Source organism: Centroberyx affinis, unplaced genomic scaffold (assembly GCF_046629955.1).
Source record: "Centroberyx affinis isolate AG114_WGS23_722 - 3 ecotype Tasmania unplaced genomic scaffold, CSIRO-AGI_Caff_v1 ptg000452l_1, whole genome shotgun sequence".
Lineage (NCBI taxonomy): Eukaryota > Metazoa > Chordata > Actinopteri > Beryciformes > Berycidae > Centroberyx > Centroberyx affinis.
Window position 1 is genome coordinate 248,416 of NW_027279113.1, and position 16,835 is coordinate 265,250.

A 16,835-nucleotide genomic window follows, 5' to 3' on the forward strand; every position below is an offset into this window, starting at 1 on the left:
GAACAGATAAATGAGAAATCACATAAATTAATCAAATCTTCACTACACATTTTATCCCCACTCAGTAACTACAATTCTACTCCCTAATGCATAGCCTGTCACACTGTAGTAGTATAGTAACAGAAATGACAACTGGATTTATTCATTAATAGATTATTTTTTTGTAGTCTATTGATGCTTAATAGGCACTGTCTCCAATGCAAAAGTCTAATTTCATTTTCTCAGTAAAGTATAGCCTAACTAATTATGCTAGGAATACTTTTTGGCAATATCCCCTCCAAAAAATCAAATTTAATCCGAATATCTCAGTCAAATGTAACCGTACGCCTATAGGCTAGTTCATGTGAAGTCATATTATGCCTCAGAAGTAGCTGGCTTCTCCTTTCTATGGTAACTCTACTGGCAACTACAAGGCGCACTGTCTTACAAAAATGAACCCATACGTTTGTTGCCCAGTTCAGCGCCAGTACCCGCCGTTATCTCTTGAATGGAAACAATGTTGCACCAAAATGCATTCAAAAATCCGGTGTCATGTTGCCTTGCTGAACGGCAAACGCACACGTGGAAATAGCAAGCAAACCGATTTTAAAAGTTGAAAATTATTTAAATAAATGTTACATGGTGCATTGGATGTATGCCGAATTGATGAATGCTTCCTGACGATTCAGAATAGACCTTGAGTCATATTTTATAGTGTGTGTAATGTTTGCCAAACAGCAACACAGGATTAAACGCCCAGATTTTTAAATAGAGTTTGGCTTAACGGTCTCACTATACAAGAGAGAACGGCGCATATCGGGGCTAGATGTACTTATCTAGTTGTAGAAATCAACTTCAAAGCTAGTGGTGACTTTTGTCCATGTGGTAAATGGACACATGTGGCGGATGGACCCACCTGTAAACGTGATAAAACATTGACGAGCTTTTCATTGTATCACATGATATATTCAGATATATTTAGGAGAGAAACGCCACACCGCAAAGATTAGAAAATAAACTCCACCTGACCAAACATAGGCAACATCCCCCACGGATCCGCGTGACGTCAAAAAAAAAAAAAAGTCTGGGGCTCGTGAGTTCCATCCTTGAGCTCTCTCCCCGCCGCTCAGTCAAGCTCTCCTGTGCGCTCCTGTCCGCTTCTGTCTGTGCAGAGATCGTTACGTCTGCCGAGAGCACTCACTGCCCTTCTCCTTCTAGCGCTGAGAACAAGCATCCAAAGGAAACATGGAGGCCATCAAGAAGAAAATGCAGATGCTGAAGCTGGATAAGGAGAATGCTATTGACCGGGCAGAGCAGGCTGAGGGGGACAAAAAGGGGGCAGAGGACAAATGTAAACAGGTATGGGACAACTGTCAGAGTATAGGACTACACCGCACTTCTCCTTTTCTTAAAAGGAAAGCAGCTCAATCATTTTCTCACCTGAAATAAATACAATATTAATATTTTGTATGGGATTCTGTAAGTAGACCACAGTCACTGACAATTCTGTTGTCTAATATTAGAAGTGATCATAAGGGACAAACATTCTATAAGGAGGACAACAGATTAAATTGGGACCACATAGTAGGCTATTTTTTGGTAATAGATTCAATATACAGGCATATTTTGTCATTGGTGGTGGATTTGGGAATTTCTTGAGAGGACCAGTGATGGACATCGGGTTCAGGTGTTCTACGGATTTCTAATGGAATACATGCTTATGAGGCCCAGTGTGAAGTTTTTTTTATTTGACTTTATTAATCTCCCAAGGTGATTCTCCCTCTGCTTATTTTCACCCAAGGATCTAAAAGTGCTGGTGAGGGGAGTCACATTGCTGGCTCGCTTTGATCTTAATTCCATCCTCAGGAGCCGAAAGCCATCTTGGCACGGTGTCCTTCTTGGTCACCCTCTTTATCAACCTCATCGTCTCCTCACATGTCCTTCCATGGGCACTGACTGGGGACTCCCCATCCTCACCCATGGGGAAAAAAATCGAATGGCATCCTTGAGTGACGGAAGGCTGCAAAGTACTGCTCCTTCAGCCTTTCACTAGTCAGGAGATGTATTGAATCATGGCTAAAGTCAAGCTCCAACAGATGGACACGTGAGGTACAATCTTAACGTACCGTATAACGGAATAATCTCTTTCATGTTCCAAACATCTCAAAAAGTTCGGTGTCCCATTCATATATCATATATACAGCAGACTGTGGATTTACTCTGCACACATCATAGTTATTATTAGCTTTTAGTCACCACTAGTGATGTTACATGAGTCCTCTCTCCACTTAAGCCCCCTAAGTAACAAAAGTTCCCAGTGGTATGGAAATCAGAAACTCCCTCGGCCTGTCACCATTCGCCGATCCCTGCTGTGTGTTTGCGAAACCACAGGGAACCGCAGTTTCCAGGCTGGGGACTTGGGGAATGGAATCATTTAAGCTTTTGTTTCTGAAGACCAAAGAGATGTACGCCTATGGACGACTATTTTTACACCCTGCCCAGCTCCGTCGTTTAATTGACACGGTCAGGTTGCGACCTATGAATAGTCCAACTGCCTACCCGGTCTTTGTTCCCGGAAGATCCCACCTCACCGCTATGACAATTCTAGCACAATCATTTCTCTCTCGGCCCGGGCGCCTCAAATGGTGGCATGTCTATTTTAGTGTTCCCTTTAAAGACCCTCACCTTCTTTGAATTGTTGTTCCACAGAGAGAGAGAGAGAGAGAGGGGGGGTTCAGGGTGGGTTGGGGGTTGCCACAATGCCAGCTCCGGGATGAGAACTGTCCAAGGCTATTTGTGACCCAGAAGCCTTACATAGCTGCAGACCGGTAGAGTCTGTTAGATGTAATATAGAAAGGACATTTGTCGTAGGGTAGGGACATTGTGTTCGGGCCACATCACTGTCATTCACCGTTGGCTTTTTATAGGCCTTGAAGGTTAATGATGACAATCTTTCAAATTGAGTCATTGGATCACAAATGGACAGAGTTATGAAGTGAAATTCCTTAACAGCATCCCTTCTAGACTCGGGACGCTTTTTGTAGAGAAAAGGAAATTATATTCAAAAAAGTCTTCAAGCGATTCTTCTGCTGAAAGATGTTCAATGTTTCCTTTATACCCTCCGAAAGATCCTCTTCAGTTACGCAACTAGGTCTGACTTTCTAGCCATCTACGATCTGTGACCATGGTTCACTGTGTGGCCGACAAGCTGTGCAATCGTCTGACGGCATGCTTTGTCTTTCTCGCCTGTGTGTATTTTGTATTGTGCGTTTATTTGAAAGCTGGAAGAGGAGCTGCTGGGCCTGCAGAAGAAGCTGAAGGGCGTGGAGGACGAGTTGGACAAATACTCGGAGTCGCTGAAGGATGCCCAGGAGAAGCTGGAGCAGGCGGAGAAGAAGGCAACCGACGTGAGTGATGGGAGTTAACGTAACACGGGGGTGGGGGGTGGGGGGTGGGGGGTCCCAACACGACTTCACAAAAATGGGAACAAGCATACAACCATATGATATGTGTTGTGGAGCGGATGTGCTTGAATTCATGTTCCTCCGCCACAAACGTCACACCACATTCTCTATTTTTCATATGAAGGACCCTTTATCCACAGACCCCCATTTGATGAGATTTTGTGTCGCTGACCCAAATCTGAGAATATTTTTATTGTTAGATATGATTTTGTCCAGAATTCCATGACTATCTGTATTGTAGGAAGAGAGAGTGTAACTATGATCTACATTCTCTAATTAACTTCTTGTAAATTAAGTAATGTTGAAGTTTACCAATTGATCAATTTGGACCAGGACCCCTGGTGGTGAGAACCACTGCTCTAAATGATGATCAGCAGGTGTTTTATTCCCGTTTTTAATACTTTTCTATTGTCATCATATCATTTCGTATATCTTACCCATGTTATATTGCCTATGTAGTGTTTTTAAGGGTTAAAATGCTGACAAGTAGACCAAAAGTATGGTGCGTCAAAATTGTGGATGTATGGTCTTTACACTCTATATAAATAACTATATATTCTTTCAGGCCTTTTTGAAATCAATAGCAAGGCTGTTTAACCATTAATTACATTTTTACAAACTGGTACTGTCAGTCCTAGGTCTGCTATACTCTACGAACCAATAATCCCTTAAAATAACCTTACACTTACATGCCTTAATTCATGCAAAATCCCCTTAGAATGAGTTAAGGGAGTTATTAATGGAGGAGACCCCATCAAAACCTCCTTAAACACCCCTTAATGTTTCACTGCTTACTTTGTAATTTAATGTAAAAATTCAGGGAGGCAGGAACTTTCCATTTATAACTCGTTAATAACCCTGTAAACCATGCACAAAAGGCAAAAGAAATCCATTAATTTCTAGTGTCTCTGTGAATCAACCCATGACTAAATCCCTTATAAACATTTCAGGGGTTTGGTTTCGCAGTGTCCTCTTGTGGTTTAAATATGCACTGCACACTTTGTTGCTGTCAGACTTCACCCTCTACCCTCTCGCTTCAAACCGCTTCTAAGATCTGACAAATATGAAATCGTCACATCCATTTTAAGCCAAGCCTCCCCTCCTCCAAACGGCCGCCATCAATCCCAGTGGAGAAATGGTGCTGAGCGGCGCTCCTAGCACTGACAGCTGCAGTGGAGGCCGTATTAAATCTGACATGTCCAGTATCAGATTCTACAAACATATCATAAAGCTTGTCAGCACCTCCAAGCAAATGCCATATATTCTAATAGATTCTTGGTTGGACAGCTTTGGTTTCCTCGTCCGGCACATTCCTGGGCTCGGTCGAGCACCATTTACAGCGCAGTGTCATGTTTAAATGCTTTTCAATCAGGAAAGGTTTACGAATTCAAAAGCTTTATTTAATCAAACTTTGGCGTAGACTGCATTTAAAGCAATACTCCACTTCGTTTTGACATGGGGGTCATTCGGCACTTGACCGGCATGAAAACCAGAATATAAACTACTCACCAAGAACGGATGCAGCTGGACGAGTTTGTAGTGTTCAGATTTTTACTTCCCATTCATTTGAATGAGGCCGAGAAAATAGCCTGAAAACTGACATTTAACACGTTGGTGAACAGATTCAACGACAGATGCCGCTACTGTGATTTTCAATTGACTTTTGGTCCAACGTTTTAGAATTTCGCCAAATAGCATTTTTATTGATAGACAAGAACATAGCGGGGGGATACCATTTAGGAGAGATAGTTCATGACCTTGGTATTATAAGATTCTATCTGACCTTTTTGTCAAAACTGAGTTAGTTGCATGAACCTATTCTATGAGTGCCTGTTGACGTGTGGTGTTAGGCTATTTTTTGAAAATAATGATTTTTGAGTCTGCAATTTCTAAAACAAAAGGATCCATCTCCATTTCACTCAATGGATGCTGAAAACTTTGAAGCTCAATATCTCAGAACTATCCTGAGGCCAGATAGAACCTTATAATTCTAAGCTCACGAGTTCCTGTTTAGGAGACCGGATCTACTTTTATTTTTAAATATTAATTTTAGTGTAAACCAAGAATAGAAATGCAAAATGACAACAGACCAATTACTGCGTTATTGTCTTAGAATTAATATGTTGTTGAATCTGTTCATAAACATGTTAAGTCTGTTTTCTGGCCTCATTCATATGCTACAAACGCTACAGACTCGTCCAGCTGCATCTGATCTTGGTGAGTACTTTATATTCTGGTTTTCATGACGGTCGAGTGCCGAATAACCCCCATGTTAAAACTAAGTGGAATATTGTTTTAAAATTATAATCTAAATATTTTTTTCATTTGCACTGTAATAACTAGTTTAGCTTTGATTTAAGCCATTTGGATAGTCTTATTCATTATGAAACAGTCAACAGTCTAAAATAAATGTCTTGTACAAAATATTTCTGGCTAGACTGACTCAGGACAGAGTGAGGACTCACTTTATTTTTCCTCTTCCTGTGTGTAATGTTACTAAGATGTTACCAAAGAGGGAAAAGAATTGAAGGAATGCATTCACTTGTTTATAGTCATGCTTTCCAGTTCTCTTCACAGAGACCTCTGTTAGGTTTTACTCAGCTCCCAGATAAATATCTCCACCATGGGAAATAAAGTTGTGCTTTGTTCACTGATTTATACATGCGACAGGATATATGAAAAAGAAGCAACTGGATAAGTCAGATACAAATAAAGGACAACATGTTTTGAGCAATTAAGTAGCTTTAACATAAGCATATTATGCAATTGGTCACCACAACTCACAAGCTTGTGTATAATTCCAAAATTCTAGTTCCAGTTTAGAGTCTAGACCTCACATCGGACCTCCAAAACTGTGATATTCTCAAAGTTATACCCCAAATCTACTTGAAGGCTAAAAACATTATTATATGAATTTACAAAACTTTCAAGCCCAAGTCAACTAAGTCTTCAAATGGCCGCTTATCAATTAAAGGCATGGAGTATTTGATATAAACAGAACTGATACACCACACTGAGTCAAATCAGGCTTTGTTCAGAACGTTTTACCATATCTAATTAGTAAAACACATGAAGGCTACTAGCTCAAACAGCCTGATGGAGGCTGTAGTGCAGTACAAGTGCACCAACCCAAAAGCCACATCATGGAGACCCGTACGCATACCCAGACAGAAAAAGGAGCATTTATTCCTGTTAAAGAAAATACTTGCTGGCAATAGTAAAATAATGCTTGCTTGAGTGACGAGCACGAGCAAGTGTAGATCATGATATTTATAATAATGATAATACATATAGCCACAAGCGGCGATTGTAAGGTTTCAAGCACAACATGCCGATATGACTTAAGATGTCTTTTTGAAGAAGAGGAAGATGAAGAAGAAAAGAAACACTTATCTCATAGTTAGCACTTGTAAAGTTGAAAGAAGCAGTAGGCCTGGATAATGCCTATGTATACAAGGAAGTGGATACGGCTCATTGATATCAATGATTATATAATAACGAAACTTGGTAGAGATGTTCCAAATCAATTTACCAAGCAAGTTTCATAGCAATCCTCCAATCAGGGGCCAAGTTGTAAGCTAAAATGTCATTGGCCACACCCACCCAAAGTAATTTCGACCAAATTTTGGATTTTGATTAATACCCATCCACTGAGTACATGTGTCAGACTACTGAAGGTAGAGGCCAACACAGAATTTAAAGAGTAACCAAACCCCAAACCCAAATTTGTGGTGAAGCCTGACATCTAATGGTGAAAAGTAGGGTACTGCACTGGCAATCTGCTATTGGCTGGTCTTTGGTGCCAGGTGATGTCACCTTCTATAGAGTACAACAGGTGGTGACATCACCTGGCACCAAAGATCAGCCAATAGCACAATTCACCATTAGATGTCAGGTGATGTCACCACCTGTTGTACTCTATAGAGGGTGACATCACAGAGACCAGCCAATAGAATGAATGAATTTGTCGCAATTATTTGGGACAAATTGGGGTTCTGCTAAAAGACTGTAATGCACTTAATTGAGACTAATTCACACCATATAAGCCTAGAATGAAATGTAGATAGTGGACAAACGAGCAGCTTTATCTAAAGCAACAAAGACACTGTAGTTGTTGCGAACGAGTCTACTCTATGAGCCGGCTCCTTTAAGTGAGTGATGGGAGCCGGGTCCCGTCTGAGAGCCGATTTCTTTTTTTCTTTCTTTTTTTTTTTTTGTAAATCAGTACAAGACAGAATAATAGGATTATCCTTTCGCCAAACTGCTCGGCCACACGCACTCCATGCACTGACTGAATGTTGTGTTGATGTGTATGTGCGTGCAACCAATCACGTGTGATGACAAGACAACAGCAGAAAACAAGATGAGTGACAGTCGCAAACGAAATAGCTTTCGGATGCATTTTAATAACATAGACAACCTAAAGGCAGAATGTAGTGTTTGATGTTTTTACATTATTTAAGGTTTTTACACCAAACATAATGTAAAATTAATAATAAAAATGATGGTATTCTGGAAATTATAAGGTTTAGTATAATTACATTGAATAATTTAAGTGATATATGTGCACACATACCAATCATAGGTCAAAATATTGCTAAATTTGGCTGAATTATAAAAGCCAGAAGTGGTACTAAATGAAGAGCCGTTTGGGAGCCGAAAGAGCCGGCTCTTATTGCTGAGCTGAGCCGAGCCAAATGATCTGGCTCACTAAAAAGAGCCGGAATTCCCATCACTATGTAACCAAATGGAACGCCGAGTATGGAAAGTCTCAGTAAAAACAAGGAGCGCCACCCAGTGACTTAATCTGTTACTGCAACCAAACAATGTTCCAAAAGGATAGTAGGCATATTTGCGACCGTTACACCCCCTATTGTTGCGCCACATGTTCGTCGGTTTTATTTTGGAAGTTAAGACCGGAAGTGTTTTGGTTCTGACGAACTTGACCCCGTTGCTCTGGAAACGCGGCGGCCGCGTCTCGGAGACGGCGAACCTGTTGATTCTCTGGCAACATGGCGGCGGTAACATCCATAGAAGCGGTGAGAAGGAAAATTCAGACGCTGCAGCAAGCGGCGTACGAGGCGGAGGACCGAGCCGAACTGCTGCAGAGAGAGGCGGACACGGAGACACAGGCCAGAGAGAGGGTAACACGATATTAAACACTATACTCACTCGCATACTGTACTCAGCACTGCGTCAAGTTAGCACGCGTACACAGAGGAAGACCGGAAATAAGGAATTTTACCTTTCATAAGTGCGTCAAATGTGTCTTTGTATGAAAAATTACAAATAATAATTAAATATAGCGGTATCTACAGAGCAGGGTGCATCGTACAATACTTTCAGTGGAATCACTGAATTCAATACAGAGCAATATATGTAAAGATGATAGCACTATGGTCGGCGATACGGCTTTTACTTTGAAAGATTTCACAGGAAGTGGTAGTTCACTAGTTTTCCGTCATTCATAAGTAACTCGTCTCCAATTTTCTATTAGCATGTGATCTTTATTCAGTTTTAATATTAATGTAATACGGCCTTGTGTCATAGAAGGTGTAGGTGTTACAAAATCTATCGCTTCTCTGAACACATGTAAAAGAAAACCAGCCATATCTTCTTGAAATAGTTTATAAAATTTACTACTTAGGCCATCTTTACCTGGAGAGTTATTCAATTTTAGTTTGTTACATGATATATGATTCATAAAACAATATGGTCAGCAAACAAAGCATCTTTTAATGTCTTTAAAACTGAATTGAAAGCACATTTTAAAACAATAGAAAACTGTAACAACCATAACAACACAAGCTAATTAAGAGAACAATAAGGATTTTTAGCAAACATCTTTCATTTAATCTCCACACGTCACTTCTGTCATATTGAATTATATTACGTTGTATGGAGGCGCAATATTTATTGAAGGCGAAATGTGTGTCAAAATACCATTTTAAATGAGATATTGTGGTGCTGCAGAGATGTCCTGGCCTACACATCATATTCTACAGACTTAAGAAAACATCTTTGTTTGGTACAGATCCCCGCAAAAATCACACCATAATCATTTTAATACATTTTTCAATAAAAATGAGAATAATGATGTAAAAATGATCATTCCCTCTAATATCGCAAATCATATTGCAATTGCAATATCAGTCAAAATAATCACAATTAAGTATTTTTTCAAAATCGTTCAGCCCTAGTTGTATATTATATATTGTATATTATATGCATCAAAGCACCATCTCCAAACGCATTTCCCTATTTAAATCGTGAACAATAACCCACCATAAACATTCAACAGCGCTATAGAGCTTATTTTTAACACTTCAGCTATGACATGTAAAATCAGACATAGACTCCACATGAGGAATTCAATGCCAGAAATAGTGAAATAAAGCAAAAATACCTTTACACTCAGTTCATTTCCAGGCCTACTCCATACATCAACTTAGAAAGCCCTCTAATAATAATATTCCATCTACAACTATAGTGTCTTTGTGGCTTCAGTTTGAAAGCCTATCAATTGTCCAAAAAGCATATAGGCCTACATTTCATTATAGGCTTATATGGTGTGAATTAGTCTCCAGTAAGTGTGTTATAGTCTTTTACCCCAATTTGTCCCAAATAATTGCAACAAATCCAAGGTGTTAAGCATTGGACTGGATGTCACGAGGTTATAAATAATGGCAGTTGCACCCGTCTCATCTTCCTCTAATGCCATGTCGGTGTCTCCCTCTTTTGTAGCACAATGCCACTAAGTAGGGTTTCCCCCGGTATGGAGGGGAAACGTCAGTGAAGAGGAGAGAGCTCCGGTGTCTCTTTCTCTTTTCCGTCTTACTCCAGCTTTGCCATTTTCTTACACAAAGAAAGGAAGAAAGGAATGCCAAGCACATACGCGTGCACATCAATATTAATGAAGGGTGTTTCATTAACCACTTATAGTTAATTGTGGGAGTTAAGGGGGAGGGGGCGAAATATGAGGCTCCTGCATGTGCGTACCATTTCACGATTATTGGGATTTATAAGGGGAGAATTGCTTTTAAGGTTTTTTGACCGCTGCCACGCTAAGCTCAACTTTATATTAGATTCTAACTTTAAGTCAAACTTAAGTTTCTTTTTAATTTCATCCCAAGGTGTGTGTTTCTGATGTTGCAGCATCAGTTATTTCTTGCCATGTGATTTTTTTTCTCGGTTGCTGTCACTCCACCGCTCACACTTTTAAAAAAGTTTTCTTTGTCTCTCGCTCCCGACAACAACAGTTCTATTCCAATTTCAGAGTTCGAGTTTCTCTTCTTGGATCCATCTCTTTGCCATTCTCCACCTGTCCAGTAGTGTTTTCCATTTGAAAACGTGTGTGCAAAAAGTGGCGTTCATCATCGGCTGCACCAAGGGTGCTCAAAAAGTGTTTCATGAATCCCACGTTGTTTTTTCGTAGGCATGTTTCTTAAAGGTTTCTTTACACCTATATGGTGTAAAACAGGACTCCCCTTGCCTCTGTGATAATAAAGGAGTTGGATGGTCTATCTAAACATGGTGAAAGTATCAAAACGCACGGTCGCCAACTAAATCCACACAATCCATATTAGTGCAGCGAGCCTCTAAACGAGCCGTTTGGACTTCCGTAACTTTGTGGCGTCACAAAGGTTCGCTCATTATCATTTTTGTAAGAAATAATAGACTAACAAAGTGTTTTTTTCAAAGCGGTTGAGCGGTTGTCATTGTTTATTACCGGAAAGTTTTCCCTACCTGTAGCCGCCGGGCCGCGGCGTCTCACGTTTCACTCTTGAAACGGTTAGCCAATCAGAACAGAGGGGTCGTTAATATTAATGAGCCTTAAAGACACGGCGACAGAAATGGCCTGTTCTTGGTAAGGCTCAGAGAGATGCTGGAAAATGAACGTGGAAAAATGGATTGAGAGAGTTTTGGTACATGACACCACACACACAGCTTTGAATGGACAGAAAGACACAAAATAAAACACTGGAAAGTGAAGAATGTGGGACATTTAAGAACAAAGGTAATCTTATTTGAGTTTCGTAGTTTAAGCTGAGGCACAACACGCATAAACGTCTGTCTGTGTCCTTGCAGGCCGAGGCGGAGGTGGCTTCTCTAAACAGGCGCATCCAGCTGGTGGAGGAGGAGTTGGACCGAGCTCAGGAGAGACTGGCCACCGCTCTGCAAAAGCTGGAGGAGGCGGAGAAAGCCGCAGACGAGAGCGAGAGGTGAGGAGCGTAGACTCTTCACCTCCATTTACCGGGAATCACGCAGGGGAATCAGTCGTTTCCTCAAATGCTCTTCTAAGCTCCGGGGATGGACAAAGGTCCACTTTCACATGGTTGACTATTCAGTGTCTGGTCAAAATGAATATTCAAATATTTCTCATTATCATATAATTTATTATAAATCAGATTATGGTGGAAAAAGCATCACTTTCTGCTCTCTGCTGATTGGTTCATATGTTGAGAACAAAACAGTAGCAGTGAACAGACAAAATACTTCCAGCCATGTTCTCAGTCAAGCCAAGCAGCAGCATATCCTTGTTACTAGTGCTGAAAACATGAGTCAAAGAACCAGTTAATCAGAAAATGGATCGATTATAATTTTGATAGTTGATAAATCATTTTAGTCATTTATCAATTTGTTGGTTACAGCTTCACAAATGCTAAAATTTGCTTTGCTTTTATCCATTTCATATCACTGTAAAATTAATACTTTGACTGCTACCGAGACTAAGTAAGCAATTTTAAAGCATCACTTTAGGCTCTGATACCTTGTGATGGGCGTTTGTCATGACGTTTGTCATTACTTTTCATAGAATGAAAACATTGTTACATTAATCGATAATGGAAATTACAGTATATATTATATATAAAGTGTATAGTATATATAAAGTATAATTGTACTAAGCATACCTACAGTCAATGCTTTTTACACTATGTGTGTACTGATTGTGGAATCTGATCAATCATCTAAATTTAATTTTCACTTTGAATCGCATATAGAGTCCACAAGTTCACATAATTTAATAGCTTTATTCACATCAATAAGAACTAATGTGGGTCCAGTCTAAAACCCGTTGCTGCTACAATCTACAAACATTTTGATATTATTACTGCAGAATATTATTGCACGGTATTTCAGTAAGCTATAAATGAACAACATTTCTGCCACTGTAAAAGAGAATGAGGGAGCATATATGCCCTCTACTGGACTACTGAATGTACTGCATGAGTCAGGAGGTTTGAGGGTTTGAGGTTTCATGCAGTTACATGCCTCCAGAGCTAGTATATATATTCACAGATGCCCATTTAGTTTGTGAGCGACCGCTTATTGCTGTCCGTTCCCCCTGTCAACTAGAGGAATGAAGGTCATAGAGAACAGAGCCACAAAAGACGAGGAGAAGATGGAGATCCAGGAGATGCAGCTGAAGGAGGCCAAACACATCGCGGAGGAGGCTGACCGCAAATATGAAGAGGTGCGCCTGTCTCTAGGCTAGATGTTACATCCTGTAGGTCCTGTGACTTCTTTCGGTCCGAGTCCAGGAGTCAGACTAAGTGTGTGTTGTGGGTTCGCAGGTCGCCCGTAAGCTGGTGATCCTGGAGGGCGATCTGGAGCGTTCAGAGGAGCGTGCTGAGGTGGCCGAGGCGTAAGTTAACCCCCCCTGTACCATGCCAACTTACACCGACATAAAACCCGCTGTGCATCATTTTTATATTTCATAGTAGCACTAGCTGTTTGTAATGGTGCATCAGCGATCATAATTAAGCTTGGGCCGATATTCAATGTTATTGAATATCGCGATATTTTGTGACCAAGTCGCGATATTTACCGCGATACCCCCTATCGGGAAAAAAAAAAAATTCCCCACCCCTCCCGGCCGTGGCACAATGTGTTGCTTAGATCACAATTGTACAAGCTTTTAAACTTAAATCTATAATCTACTAGTGGTAGGATAGTAAAAACATTTTTTTAAATAATCATACTTGAAGTGAAAAATGTGTCTTTTTAATTTAAGTGGGTTCCCTTTTCCACAATCAGCCCGTTTTTCTGGAAATACGAACAAATTTGATCAAATGGCCATTGTTTCCTCCAGTGCTTGAATAGTAAGATGACACTTCTAGGCTGTTAATAACAATTATTATTATTATAGCCTAGAAATTTGATGTAACTGAACAAAAAAAAAAAACCTAAAAAAATGCCCCTCGCCCCTTCGATAATATTGTATATCGCGATAATTTGGCGGGACAGTATCGCAATATTACATTTTGGATATCGCCCAAGCCTACATAAAACCCACTGTAAATCATTTTTATATTTCATAGTAGCACTATATGTTTGTAACGGTACATCGGTGATCATAACACATGCAGTTGTTGTCTGTGCATTTTGTAATTCACAATAATAAGGCATAATAGTCCCGTAAGTTTTGTTAATGTAGAGGATAATGGGTGTTGTAAATGTTGCATGGACTCAACATGACATTATAAAATTGCGCATGGTAAGTTCAGTAACTGGAATGAGCCGTGGAGCAGCAGGTATAAGGATTGCTTCCCCGACTATAAATAATGAGACTAGTCCAACGTAATCTCATCAGGTCGTAACACACGACAGCAGTAAATAGCAAGAGGATCAAAGGTATCCTCTCTGTCCTGTGTGTCTCCCCCCTGCTGCTCAACTCATTTCTGTTACAGCCCCATGTGCGGAAAATCCATGTGTCACACACATTGACATCGGATACACTAACCACAAAGAGACACCTTGGATGTGTGTGTGTTTTGTGTTCTCTCCCCTCTTTTTTGTGTTTTATGCAATGCATGCCTGAATACACCAACACCACCGCCTCCACCTCCCCGTCCCCTCCCCCGCCCCCCCCCCCTCACCCCCGCCCTCCCGCCTGTGGACTAACCCAGTCGCGTCAGGGAGCTGGAGGAGGAGCTTAGACTTATGGACCAGAATTTGAAGTCCATGATGTCCGGAGAGGATGAGGTACTTTCGGACCGCACCAGGGTCCGGTTCTAAACCTTTGTTGATGAGCTGACCTGCTGCCTTTCCATCCTCTGGCCTGTAGCCTCTTCACTCCTCCCTCAATTTTCCTTTACGGCCTGCACTTCCACTCTGTGACATGGACCGTGTGCTTCAAGCAATGGTTACCCTGTGTGTTTGGGATCCTTGATAAGACTTTTGCTTTCAGTCAAAGACTTATCAAGGATCCTATTTACCCTTCTGCCTGCATCCTTTCCTTTAAGCACCAGTCGGGGATCGCTCTCCTCTGCTGTCCTCTCTCTCAAATTGCTCCTTTTTTCTTCTCTTGCTTTTCTTCTTTCTGCCGTCGCTCAGTAAATCAGGTGACCTTGAGGAAGAGTTGAAAAATGTCACCAACAACTTGAAGTCTCTGGAGGCCCAGTCTGACAAGGTACAGTAGGAGCTGTCGAGCAGGCCTCTCTGTTCAGCCTCAGGATTGGCCAACCAGACTACTTATATCTTATGCACCCTGATTGTATGGGATGTACTGTAGTGACTCTAAACAGTATTTTCAAAAGCAAAAGTCATTATATGAATGTGGCAGTTTCCCTGGCCTAGTGTAAGCAGAGAGTTGCCGAAACAGGTCTTACTACCATAACAGTCCTGAAGTGAGGGGAGGCTTTGCTTTGCGTCACTAAAGTTCTTTGCATTTCTCAAGATGGAAGGTTTCTTCATATGATTGTACATTATGATGATATTAACGGTATTATGATATTATGACAAGTTTCAGATTCCCTTGAGTTGTCCTAAAGTTGGAGTATTTAATTTTGTATTTCAATCCCAAAATGATGCAAAATGACAAAAAAAAAAAAAAATATATATATATATATATATATATATATATGTATAGAAAAAGGATTTAAAAAAAATGAGGCTGCATCCTGCCTCCTTTGGGTCGGACAGCAGCTCATCTACATCACAAGCCATGTTCACACAGACTGGCAGTCTCTCAGTTCTGCAGAAGATCTAAAAACGTGATTGTGAACATGTGATTGGTTATGAATATTTCAATTTTTCAATATGAAATGACACATTACTGTAACATTGGCCAACCATCACTGAGTAGCACAGGCCTACTGATATGTAGGACTACTACTACTACTACTACTACTACTATAGTATACTACAGTATAAAGTAGGTAGTATAAACAGTAACAGTAGGCTACGTGCCTGTTCTCATTTCTGAATATTTGGATTATGGAAGCAGCAGTGAAGCTCAGGTTGGTCTGGACTCTCTGCCCAGCCTCCCTCATGCTCAACCCATGTGGACCACATGGTGAACCAAACTGACCTGGATCTCATCTGAGATAACTGTTTTCCTTGCTCTTCTTTGTCCTCGTCCTACTCTTCCTCCTCTTACTGTTACTCCTCTTCCTCTAGCTCTCACTGCAACATTGTTCTCAAAAGCAAGAGAGCTCACCTGTGGCCTTTTTTTTATAGTGCTAAAGCTCTGATTTCAGAGTGAACAATTCAGATATTAGTGTTTATATAAATGTAAATATTATGTAAATGTTAAGCATTTGAGATGGCAGTGCTTCCAAATGAACACATGTGATTTTAGTTTTTGAATGTTGTGCCTAATGTAGAGAACGAGAGAAAACTACACATTACTGTGTGTAGTGTTTTGCAAAAAGTGTGACAGAGAATTGCAAACTGAGTGAAAAGCAGAAAATGTGCTTGTAGGTTTGCAGACTTGGTTTAGGGATTTGATACATGAGTTTCAGGTTATAGTGATTGTGTCGAAGTTCCAGTTTTAGTGTGTAAACAATTGTGAAAAACTGTAATACTGTCCATATTTTGATTGCAGTACTCACAAAAGGAGGACAAATATGAAGAGGAAATTAAAGTTCTTACTGACAAACTTAAAGAGGTGAGGTCTCCTGAATTACATTTCTATACTCTTTAGTCCATCACAGAAATTGTTTTTTTAATGCAGTTACACTTTACAATAGCCTTTCTCAGCTTTTCTCCACTTGTTTTACCCAATATTAACCAAATGTAATAGAGCAAATGACTACTTTGTGGCAGACTGCATTTTTCCACACATGTGCCTCATGTACTGAGGTGTGTTTTCCCAGGCTGAGACCCGTGCTGAGTTCGCAGAGAGGTCTGTGGCCAAGCTGGAGAAGACCATTGACGATTTGGAAGGTATTTAACACCTAACTGTTGTTTCTCAGCCGTCTAATCATCTAGACTTTATCTCATACTGACATCAGTAGATGTTCTCTTAATAACACATCTGCTTTCTATTCTTGCATGAAAAAGATGACATTAATAAACACCTTTGCTATAATCCCAGTTCCATTGTTGGCATTGAAGTGAAGATTGGCTGGACAGCTGTGCTTATTTTTTTTGGAGGGAACTTATCTG

General features: G+C 40.4%; 1 protein-coding gene across 1 annotated transcript; it reads left to right on the forward strand.

Annotated features, from left to right (window-relative positions):
- Positions 1–1,116: 1,116 nt before the first annotated feature.
- On the forward strand, positions 1,117–16,613 carry LOC139642286 (tropomyosin beta chain; the record flags this gene model as incomplete). The annotated part of the gene is made up of 8 exons (XM_071517052.1): positions 1,117–1,338; positions 3,261–3,386; positions 11,532–11,665; positions 12,801–12,918; positions 13,019–13,089; positions 14,781–14,856; positions 16,273–16,335; positions 16,544–16,613. Coding segments are annotated over exons 1-8 (772 nt in total), but the record flags the coding sequence as incomplete, so codon positions are not given.
- Between the last annotated feature and the right edge of the window lie 222 nt (positions 16,614–16,835).